Source organism: Felis catus, chromosome A2, assembly GCF_018350175.1.
Source record: "Felis catus isolate Fca126 chromosome A2, F.catus_Fca126_mat1.0, whole genome shotgun sequence".
NCBI lineage: Eukaryota > Metazoa > Chordata > Mammalia > Carnivora > Felidae > Felis > Felis catus.
The window spans coordinates 5107342-5117933 of NC_058369.1; the positions used below are offsets into that span (position 1 = coordinate 5107342).

Sequence of the window (10592 nt, forward strand, 5' to 3'; positions counted from 1 at the left end):
TTTATTTAAAGCCTTGGCATTTTGTTCACCATGGGTTTTCTTTTGCATTCATTTCAAAACCTGAGGTGAAATCCACATAACGTACAACTAACCGTTTAAAGTTGCATTTATGTTAGTATTTATGTTTATATTACATATTCACATGCATATATCATATATAGTTATATATTTACCTCAAGTTAATGGTATATTATTTGTTATATATTTACATTTGCAGCATAAATATATTCATATCCACATTTATATATCATCTGTAATTACATATCATCCAAAACTAGTAAATAGTATGTGTGTTATATATTTACAGTTATAACATAATACATTCATATTCACATTTATGTGTCATGCATAATTGTATATTATCTATAATATATATTAATATATTATATGATATATTAATTATAATATAATTAATTAATATATATTATAGTATAGTATATATTATATAATATACTATATAACTATACATTATAATTATAGTATATAATATATAGTCATATAATTAATTATATATAATTAATATATATAATATATTAATATATATTCTTTATGTTATATATTTACATTACGGCACAAATATATTTATATCCAGTGGCATTTACTACGTTCACGAGGTTGGGTGGCCATCATCACTATGAGTCTAGAACATTCCATCCCCCCAAAGGGGATGTGTGGTCACCCCCCCTGCCTCCCCAGTGTGTGGTCACGCCCCCGTGTGTGGTCACCCCCCCTGCCTCCCCAGCCCCCAGCACCTTCCTCTGACCCCTTCCTGTCTGTGGATGTGCCTGTTCTGGACATTCCACACACGGCTCTCTTTTCTGAGCATCCTATGTTCGGGATCCGTCCACGAAGCGGTACATGTCAGAGCCTTGCTCCCTTTCTGGCTGTTTTGGCAATCATTTTGACTTTTAAAAGTATTGCATTAAAATACTCCTTCCTGGGGCGCCTGGGTGGCGCAGTCGGTTAAGTGTCCGACTTCAGCCAGGTCACGATCTTGCGCTCCGTGAGTTCGAGCCCTGCGTCAGGCTCTGGGCTGATGGCTCAGAGCCTGGAGCCTGCTTCAGATTCTGTGTCTCCCTCTCTCTCTGCCCCTCCCCCGTTCATGCTCTGTCTGTCTCTGTCCCCAAAATAAATAAACATTAAAATACTCCTTCCTTCATTTGCTATCTTTCACCTTGCTGGTGGAGTATTTTGGTTCCCGCTTCGCAGTTGGTCTCCGAGGCTAGTGTCTCACCCCTCTCATCCAGCTTCTGTCCTGGTGGCCACAGAGACGGGCGAGGAGTGTGGATGCGGTAAATGCCCATCCCAGTAATGCCAAATTCCAGAGCAAAGGGGAAAATGTCTGCTTTTCTATACTCACAGTCTCAGCCGAGCGTGTGGGTTTTTCCCCACATCTACGCAGTTCTGCAATTCTCCCCTCTCAGCTGGCTGTCATGCAGTTCAGTTCATTTCTGACACTGCCCACCCAGAGATGACTGCAGTCCCCACCGGTTAGGGGTCGGTTCCCAGGAGACTGCCAATGTCCGGTCCAGGCTTCCAGGACTTCCCACCGACCGGCTGTAAATTAGAGGTTCCCACAACGTCGTCCCCAGTTTGCTAACACAGACTCCCAGAATGCAGGAAAATGGTTTACTTAGGAGATTACCAGTTCATTATAAAAGGGCATTTCAGGGAGTCAGAATTCCCGTCCCCTTCTAGGTCCTTCTAGGGGAGCTAAGAATCAGATTGACACGACACAGAGTGAGAGGAGAAAAGTCAAATTGGATTTTGTGTGTGGGGGGACGCCACCCAGACGCGGAAATCCCAAGACAGTCGGGCAAACGGAGGCATGTACGTCATTCTGAACCAAGGGGAAGGGAGCAGTGGTGTGGGACTTGAAAGGGAAGCAAGGCACTTGTCTGGAAGATGAAGAAGAGGAAATCTTTGGTACACATGTTTGCTGGGCCACTCAAAAGCCGTGGGTCACAGAGGATTTGATCAAACAGGACTTGCTAGGTTCCTCTGTGTCCGTGGTACTTCGTTCGTAGACTAACGGACGTGTCTGTGCTGACAGCTCTTTGCCCCCAGCAGGTGCTCTGTCCGGATCCGTTTGGGGCAGTTTCTTTTTTTTTTTTTTTTGGTCGGGTGGGGCGGGGGGGGGGAAGATAAAGAGTTTGGATTGCTTTTTAACCCAAAATAGTCTTGACACCAAAGTGGCCCATTTTGGAGCAGCCCGCCCTGGGACTGTCACCTGCTGAAAAGTCACAGGATGGGGGAAAGAGTGGCCTCAGTATGACAACGTGGGGGCTCAAGCATAGGGGCCGTGTGGACCTCTCTCCCTGATGTGTCCTGACAGGTACGCTGGCCCCATGGAGCGCGCCGGGGCAGAAAGTATCCTCACCAACCGCTCGGATGGGACGTTCTTGGTGCGGCAGCGGGTGAAGGACTCAGCAGAATTTGCCATCAGCATTAAGTAACTCCTCCCACCCCTGACTCGCTGTGATTTGGGTGCTGCAGGAAGGAGCCTGGGAGGAAGGGAAGGAACTATCCTGACAGCCATCTCTCACTGAGCCCTGTGGCGTCCTGGGTGTTTTTGTCCGTCTTATTCCTTTTACTTGACTGACACCTACAAGAAAACGATATGTCTCCAAGACAGTCTCCAAAAGGCATTTAGCTCATCCTAGTGAGAGGCAGAAATGCCACCTGGACCCAAGGCTAGTGGGTCCCTTCACTCATGTCTGTCTGTTGTGTGAGCTTCTCACTCACGGTGACTTGTTTCCTGGTTGGTTTTGCAATTTTGTCTTTTTTTCCTTAAGTTTATTTATTTAGAGAGAGAGAGGGAGTGGGGGAGGGGCTGAGCATTTATTTATTTAGAGAGAGAGAGTTGGGGAGGGGCTGAGCAAGAGGGAGAGAGAGAATCCCAAGCAGGCTCTGCACTGTCAGCACAGAGCCCGACACGGGGCTCTATCCCACGAACCGTGAGATCGTGACCTGAGCCAGAATCAAGAGTCGGATGCTTAACCAACTGAGCTGCCCAGGCGCCCCTGAAATTTCGTCTTGTGATCTCGGGTGGGGCTTTCCTGGTGGCAGTCTTCTGCTGCTTGGGTCTCCAGAGATTTTGCATTTGTTTTCATTGGGGTCACCAACAGGTGGATTTGTTTTTAGGTTAATTCTTTAGCTTCCCAGGCTGTACATGTGGTTTAAGTTCAAACACCAAAACCTGCACGAGGGCAGGTCTGAGGTTCTGAATTCACAAGGGTGGCTTTTCTGTGTCGAGTCTGAGACAGACCTTTTTTATTGGCCGTCTGTGGTTTTGCATCCACAGGTTTGTGGATGCAAAGGGTTTTCATTTTGCAAGGATGTAGCATTTGACCGTCCAGGCTTATGGGGTGTAGGCAGGTCTCACTGCTAACTCCACCTCCATGGACCCAGTAACTCATCCCATGTCTCTGTGGGGTCATCAAGGCATAAGATACTTGGTGACCAAGATAAACAAACCCTGTAGGGTAGCAGTTCACGCAATAAGCTTGGTGTTTAGTTTCAACCTCATTTCTGGCCACTGGGAATTTCCCTTGCTTTTTTGAGAGCTCAGCATTTTTTTTTCTCATCATTTCTAGTTTTCTGGAGTCAGATTTTTGTTGTTGTTGTTGTTGTTATCTAGGTTTCCTTGTTGGCAGATGTGAATATCTCTTCCATGCCCTTACTGATCTGCGGTCTGCCATCTTGGTGGAAATGGGTCTCTTTTCCCATCCTATAGATTCTAGGTCCTTCATCTTGGGGGAAGGATAGATCTCATCTTCTCTGTTATAGAACGTGTCTTTCTTTACAAGATCTTTGTGCCTTCTTAACAACCCTCTGAATCAGGGAAGGTGATTCAGTGGTCTTGCCCTCCCTGAATTTGTCAAGATTGTGCCTTCCATGGTTGGGGGTGTATAGACTGGGGCTAACACCTGGCAGGGGACAGATGAGCTTGGGTCCCCAGCCTCAGGGCCCAGTGACCATCCGGACCTCTCTCTCACTGCTTCCAGGTATAATGTTGAGGTCAAACACATTAAAATCATGACAGCAGAAGGATTGTACCGGATTACAGAGAAGAAGGCTTTCCGGGGGCTTACGGTAAGGGCCAATCTACCCCATCCCCAGTCTCCCAGCATCGAGGCAGGGCCCTCCCTGAAGCTCCATCTTGGGACGCCCCCCCCCCCACCTTCACACACTCAGAGAAGCCTCTCAAAGAACACTGTGAAACAATTGGCTTTCAACTCATTCCCCTGATGGCTGATGATGAATGACAATGAGCATTTACTGAGCACTTAGTGCCAGACATGCTGTAGAAAGAACTCCAGTGTTCCCTTAAGTCACTGTGGGACATCCCATTTCACATGCAGGTAAAATCGATGTTTTGTCCTTACCTTGTGTCACAGAAGAGCATTGGTCTTGTTTCAAGACCTCATCTGTTCAATGATCTTTTCACTGGAGAATTCAAATGCCTGTTTGGTGCCTTGTAATTTTGGGCAATCTTTTAGACATTTTAAGCCCATGGGTCTAAGACACACGGATGTTACCTACGGTCTGTGGATCCCTGCCGAGCTTTGGGTCCTCTGGTAGAACATCCAGAATTTTGCACATACCTGAATGTGTTTTTCTTGGAGGCGAGGGTCTCAGATTTCACTCGATCCTCCAACGGATCCTTGGCTTCCTAAAAGGTTAGGGACTGTTAATTTATTCTACAATTTTTTTTTCCTCCCCCAAACTTGTTTCTGAAAATTTTGCTCCTCATTTTTTTTTTTTTTAATTTCTGAAAAATTTCCAAAAAGTTACTGGAATAGTGAGAGGAACATTCATGAATCTTTCATGTACATTTACTAATTGTTACCTCTTTTGTGCCCTCTGTTAATCCCTCCCCGTCCCCTACACACATTTAATCTGCTATATATAAGGGTAAGTTGCAGGCGTCAAGACCCTTCTTCAAAAAATACTTTAGCATGAATATCCATAAGAGCTAAGACATTCTTGTACCTCATCACAGTATCATTATTATACCCAGGAAGTTGAGCATTGCTGCAAAATTTATGTAATATGCAGTCCAATTTCCAAACTCTCTGATGGCCCCATATATATCTTTTATAGCTCTATTTTTCCTCCAGGATATAATTAAGGATCACACATTGCATTTAGCTTTGGTCTCCTTAGTCTCTTTTCATTTGTAATAGTTTGTCAGTCTTTCTAAAATGTCTCTCTCTCTCTCTCTCTCTCTCTCTCTTTTTTCTTTTTCTTTTTTTTTTTTTTTTGGTCTTTCATAATACTGGCATTTTTGAAATCTAGAACTCCAAACCATGAGACATTTTGTTTTGTCTTAGCCACTACATTCTATTGCCCCTTTCCTCCAGGGGACTGTATTCTGGATCTGCCCTTTTCCAGATATGAGACCCTGGACAAGGAACTTGGCTTCTCTGTGACTCAGTTTCTCCATTTTTTAAATGGGGGAATCATGAATATATTCCTTTCACGGTTATTAGGACATTCTGATGATGTGTGATTGCACACTGACCAGCACATAGTAGGTGTTCAATAAACAGAATTATTATTCTTATTATAATAATTAATTATACAAATAAGGTTCTTGATATCCATGGGGGGGGGGTTGATTTTGGTGAGCTGGGTATCAGGCAAGTTGATTATTTGTTAAATTTATTATCAAGTGAGTTGGCTGTTAAGAGAACCAGCTTTAGGCAATGTGATCTCTTCCCCATAAAACAGCCCTGGTTGCTCAGGAAGGGAATGAGCCCCCCGTCATGGGGAACAGTCCAGGAGTCTCTTGCCAGGGAGGTCAGAAGAGGGATCTGCTGCACCCGAGGAGTTAGCTGTAACCCCTTCCAGCCCTGGCCCCTCATGGGCTGGTCCACTGGCAGAGCTTCCGTCCCTCTGTCCCTCCAGGAGCTGGTGGAATTTTACCAGCAGAATTCCCTGAAGGACTGCTTCAAGTCTCTGGACACCTGCCTGCAGTTCCCCTTCAAGGAGCCTGAGAGGAGAGCCATCAGCAAACCACCAGGTAGAGGTCAATATCAAGCGCTAATGAGTATCTGTAACCTTCTCCCACAAAAAGGCAAAATTGTCTCTCTCACCCGTAGGTTCACTGACATTATCTGGGATGTTGGATACAGTGTGCTGTGAACTAAAATAATTACAACATATGCTTAAGGAACTTTTTCTTAACGATTGCATTTGACTTCTCAAATACAATATCAAGAATTATTTAGCCAGTGTCTGTATTTCTTGTTGTCCATATTTTTCTTTATTTTTTAAATTCCTTACTCTGATCCACATTTCATTTTGCTGGAGTGCATCCTGAAGTTTCTGAATTCTTATACATCCAGAATTTTTTTTAAAAAGAGGGATTTAAAAATTAATTATTGTGGGGCGCCTGGGTGACTCAGTCAGTTGAGCATCCGACTTCGGCTCAGGTCGTGATCTCACGGTCTGTGGGTTCGAGCCCCGCGGCGGGCTCTGTGCTGACAGCTGAGAGCCTGGAGCCTGCTTCCGATCCTGTGTCTCCCTCTCTCTCTGCCCCTCCCCCACTCTCACTTTGTCTCACTCTGTCTCTCAAAAATAAATAAATGTACAAAAAATTTTTTTAAATTAATTATTGTTAAAATATTACGTTTTTGAAAAAGCAGCAGCAACATGACATCAGGACTCCAATCCTTAATGGAGGATCCCCATCACCCAGTGAAATAAATGTATCTGTCTGCACATTGCTGATTTGCCCTGATGTATACACGGATCTCAGCACATTTGCAGAAATACCACAAAGTAGTTTTACATTCCACAGTGTTGCTTAATATTTTACTATGAAAAGTTTACTATGAAAAGTTCCCCCCCCCCCCGTTCATCTTTCTTTTATTCCTCTTTTACTACCCTTGGTCCTCTTGAGGATAATTAATATTAACAGCGTAAAATGAATTTTTCCATAGCTTTCCTCTGTTTCTTTCATTATAGATATAGAGAAACCATTAAAAAATACATAAATGGCATTATTTTCTAAATGTGGATACTGGTGGGGCTGGAAAGATGATTCCAGAAGTACAGTTGTGTCCTCTCAGGGCATCTAACCCTCTGCACAAAGAAGCATTGAGGGACTTTCCATCCTCCTGTTACCTTCCTGAAAGCAGACTGTCCCCAGATGGGGGGTGGGTATCTGCTCCAAGCCCTTTGCCCACTTCTGCTCTCCCCTACACAGCAGGAAGCACGAAGTATTTTGGTACAGCCAAAGCACGCTATGACTTCTGTGCCCGGGACCGATCAGAGCTGTCCCTCAAGGAGGGTGACATCATCAAGATCCTTAACAAGAAAGGTCAACAAGGCTGGTGGCGAGGGGAGATCTATGGCCGGGTGAGTCGGGGTGAATCTTGGCAGCCTGGGGAAAGGGCATGGGGGTGACCTGGCTATAGTGGAGGCGTGCTGGAATTGTGGAAGGGAGCAGGTGGGGAGGTCTTCCCTGGTCAGAGGGGAGGAGAGGACATAAAGATTTCATTCCTTCACATAACTTGCATTTATTTCCTGAAAGCCTGCTACATGTCGAGCATTCTTCTGGGTGCTGAGGAGACAAAAATGAGGGCTGTTCAGGCACTGTCCTCATGAAACTCATAGTCTAGTGAAGACACTAGACTTGTAACCAAGCAGGTACAATGCTGAGTGGTCAGGGTTGAGATGGGGAATCACAGGGCAGGATGGGAGCAGGTCAGAAGCACTTCAGAGAGGCCAAGGTTTTCCCTGAGGGATGAGTGAAGTTAGCCAGGTGAGAAGATCATAGAGGGGGTGGTGGGAAGTATTCCAGGCAGAGACCAGCATGTGCAAAGGCCCTGAGGTGAGAGAGTGGTTGGCATGTTTGGGGGACACGGAGGGAGGGATTTTTGTCTATCTTGTTAACTGCGGGGTCACCAGTGCCTGGAACAGCGTGTGGCACATAAATATTGAATGCATGAAGAGGCATAATTGGAACTGACCACTCTTGCCTTTTGTGCTTTTTTGCCTGCTTGAATTCGGACTGTCAGGAGGGACCTCTAACAAACGAAGTTCATTTCTACCTGGTTCTTATTTTTGTCTCACAAAGGCAGGGAGTCTTCTTTATTTAACCCATGAATGAATTCCTAGTCTCTAGAACACTGCCTCGCTTGTAATGGTTTCTCAAAAATATTTGTTGAATGATGATAAGGACACTGGTCAGGAGCTTATGTTCTACCAGTGGTGGGGGGGGACATACATGAAAAAACAGCCTGGATAATTGCTTAGGTGAACATTTTTTTTTTTTTTAAGAATTGTGGAAGGTAAGTTCAGTATGCAGCGGAGGACAGTTGGGGTTTGAGAGAGCCTTTTGGGGGTATATGGGAAAGTGTGGGCTATGATGAATTCACCCATCATTGTATCCATCCACCCATCCGTGCACCATCCATCCATCCACCCATCAATCCACCCATCAATCCATCCATCCATCCCACTACCCCTCTGCTCATCCATCCATCCATCCACTCACCCGCCCATCTACCCATCTGTGTCCCCACCCACCCGTCCACGCATCCATCCATCCATCCATGCGTCTGTCCATCCGTCCATCCATCCATCCATCCTTTTAAGAAATATTTATTGGGGCGCCTGGGTGGCGCAGTCGGTTGGGCGTCCGACTTCAGCCAGGTCACGATCTCGCGGTCCGTGAGTTCGAGCCCCGCGTCGGGCTCTGGGCTGATGGCTCGGAGCCTGGAGCCTGTTTCCGATTCTGTGTCTCCCTCTCTCTCTGCTCCTCCCCCGTTCATGCTCTGTCTCTCTCTGTCCCAAAAATAAATAAACGTTGAAAAAAAAAAAAGAAATATTTATTAATCTCTGTGTGCCAGAACTATTCTAGGCTCTTGGGAATCTAACGAATAATACAGACAGGAATCCCTGCCCTTGGGGAGCTCATGTGGTAGCGGGGGTATGGAGACAGACAACAAGCTAATAAATAAGTAACGTATATAATGAACAAGATGCTGACAATTGCTATGGAGAAAAATAAAGCCAAGAATAGGGATAAGGGGTGTTGAGGTGGGTGGGGTTTGCAGTTTTAAATGAGGTCAGGAAGACCTTATGAATAGGGTGACATATGATAGAGAGCTCTCTGGACGGCGGGGTGAGGGGGGTCAGCCATGTATACCTCTGGGGGATGTACTTTCTGAGGTAGAAGGTGTGGCAGGTGCAAAGGTCCTGAGGTGAGAGGGAACCTGCCCGGTGTGTTGGGGAACAACGGGGAACGTGCAGAGGCTGTCCTAACCACTTCCTCCTCTCTCTCCAGGTTGGCTGGTTCCCCTCCAACTACGTGGAGGAAGATTACTCTGAATACTGCTGAGCTTGGTGCACTGGCCAAGAGACGAGAAACTCCAGGCTCTGAGCCCAGGATGAGCAGGCAGCAGGGCCAGGGGGCTGTGACAGGTCCCACGGGCTGAGCACCGGTATGGATGGTGGAGGGCCAGCGTCCAGCTGGCAGGGCTCCTGGGATGATGCTCTGCCACGGTTAATTTATAACACACCGATTTCCTCCTGGGGCCCCTCGAGAAGGCGGGGCTCGAGGCAACAGCTTTTAATAAAATGTCGAAAGGAAGGACTGTAGTCGTTCAGGACGACGGGGAAGGGTGGGAGAGGACATGGGACACCGATGAAAGCCCTCTCCCCGATCCCTACCTCCCAGCTTTATCTTACCGTGCCATTTAAAATAAGACCCGACGAAAGAAATGGGGCCCCCATGAGGCAGGGAAGAATTTTACACTCACAGATTCCAGATCGCAAAAAGTGTTAACTCTGCTTTGTTTTTGTCTGTGCTGGACCTTCATCACTCTCCGATTCTGCTAAGAGGTGGAGACCTCATGTTAGTCCGTTTCCCCCCAAGATTCCAGGGCCTTTGGCACTGGGGTGTTGGGCAGACAGCTGGTACTTGGAGGTTCCCTATCTCAGTGCCATCTGCAGACAGATGTCTTTGCTTTTGCTTCACCTCTGTTTCCTCTATGTCTTCTGTGTCTCCCTTGGCACACGCAAGACATCTGGCCGTTTGTCCGGAAATGCCGAGTGGAACCACTGTACTTCTTGGTTTATCTGCAACAGTCCTGGTGTATTTATTAATCACGACCCTTTTCACTCTTCAAAGGGTCCTGGTTTGGGTGACAGATTGTACGGTCACTGTCTTAGGTTGGGCTTTTCCAGAAGCAGAGCCTGAGACAAGGATTTGGGTGCGCAAAGTTAATCCGGCAGGTGATCCCAGGAAGTAGCCAGAAGGGAGAGAGAAGAGAGAAGGGAAAAGGAAGGAGGCAGTACAGGGAGCCCTGATGGGCAGGTGACAACTGTGGGCTTTGGGGGCTTACTCTTGTTGGGGATCCCTGGAGGTCTGCGTAGGACATGCGTTGCAGTTGAAGGACAAAGAGCTGGGGTGTGTGTTCGCCAACGTCTATCAGTCATTGATCGAGAACAGCTTGTATCTGGGTGGTGCGTGTGCTGATGGCTGGAGGACCACAGGTGTTTCTGGAGCTGCTGACCTGTTGGGTATTGTCAGTACTGAGGAACTGTGGGTGGGGTGCTCACAGTGCCTGCGTGCA

General features: G+C 46.5%; 1 protein-coding gene across 6 annotated transcripts in view; it reads left to right on the forward strand.

Moving 5' to 3' along the window:
* Positions 1-9607, forward strand: part of VAV1 (vav guanine nucleotide exchange factor 1) — a 47199-nt gene extending 37592 nt beyond the window's left edge. For 3 of the 6 annotated variants that reach the window (XM_006928302.4, XM_023244394.2, XM_045044829.1), the window contains exons 23-27: positions 2336-2452; positions 4008-4095; positions 5914-6034; positions 7217-7368; positions 9302-9607. In XM_006928302.4, the coding sequence (XP_006928364.1) occupies positions 2336-2452; positions 4008-4095; positions 5914-6034; positions 7217-7368; positions 9302-9355 (532 nt within the window). In that variant the 3' untranslated portion in view covers positions 9356-9607. The remainder of the gene's footprint in view (positions 1-2335; positions 2453-4007; positions 4096-5913; positions 6035-7216; positions 7369-9301) is intronic. The other 3 variants (XM_006928303.4, XM_019816508.3, XM_003981728.5) reach the window with 3 other exon arrangements.
* The last annotated feature ends 985 nt before the right edge of the window (positions 9608-10592 follow it).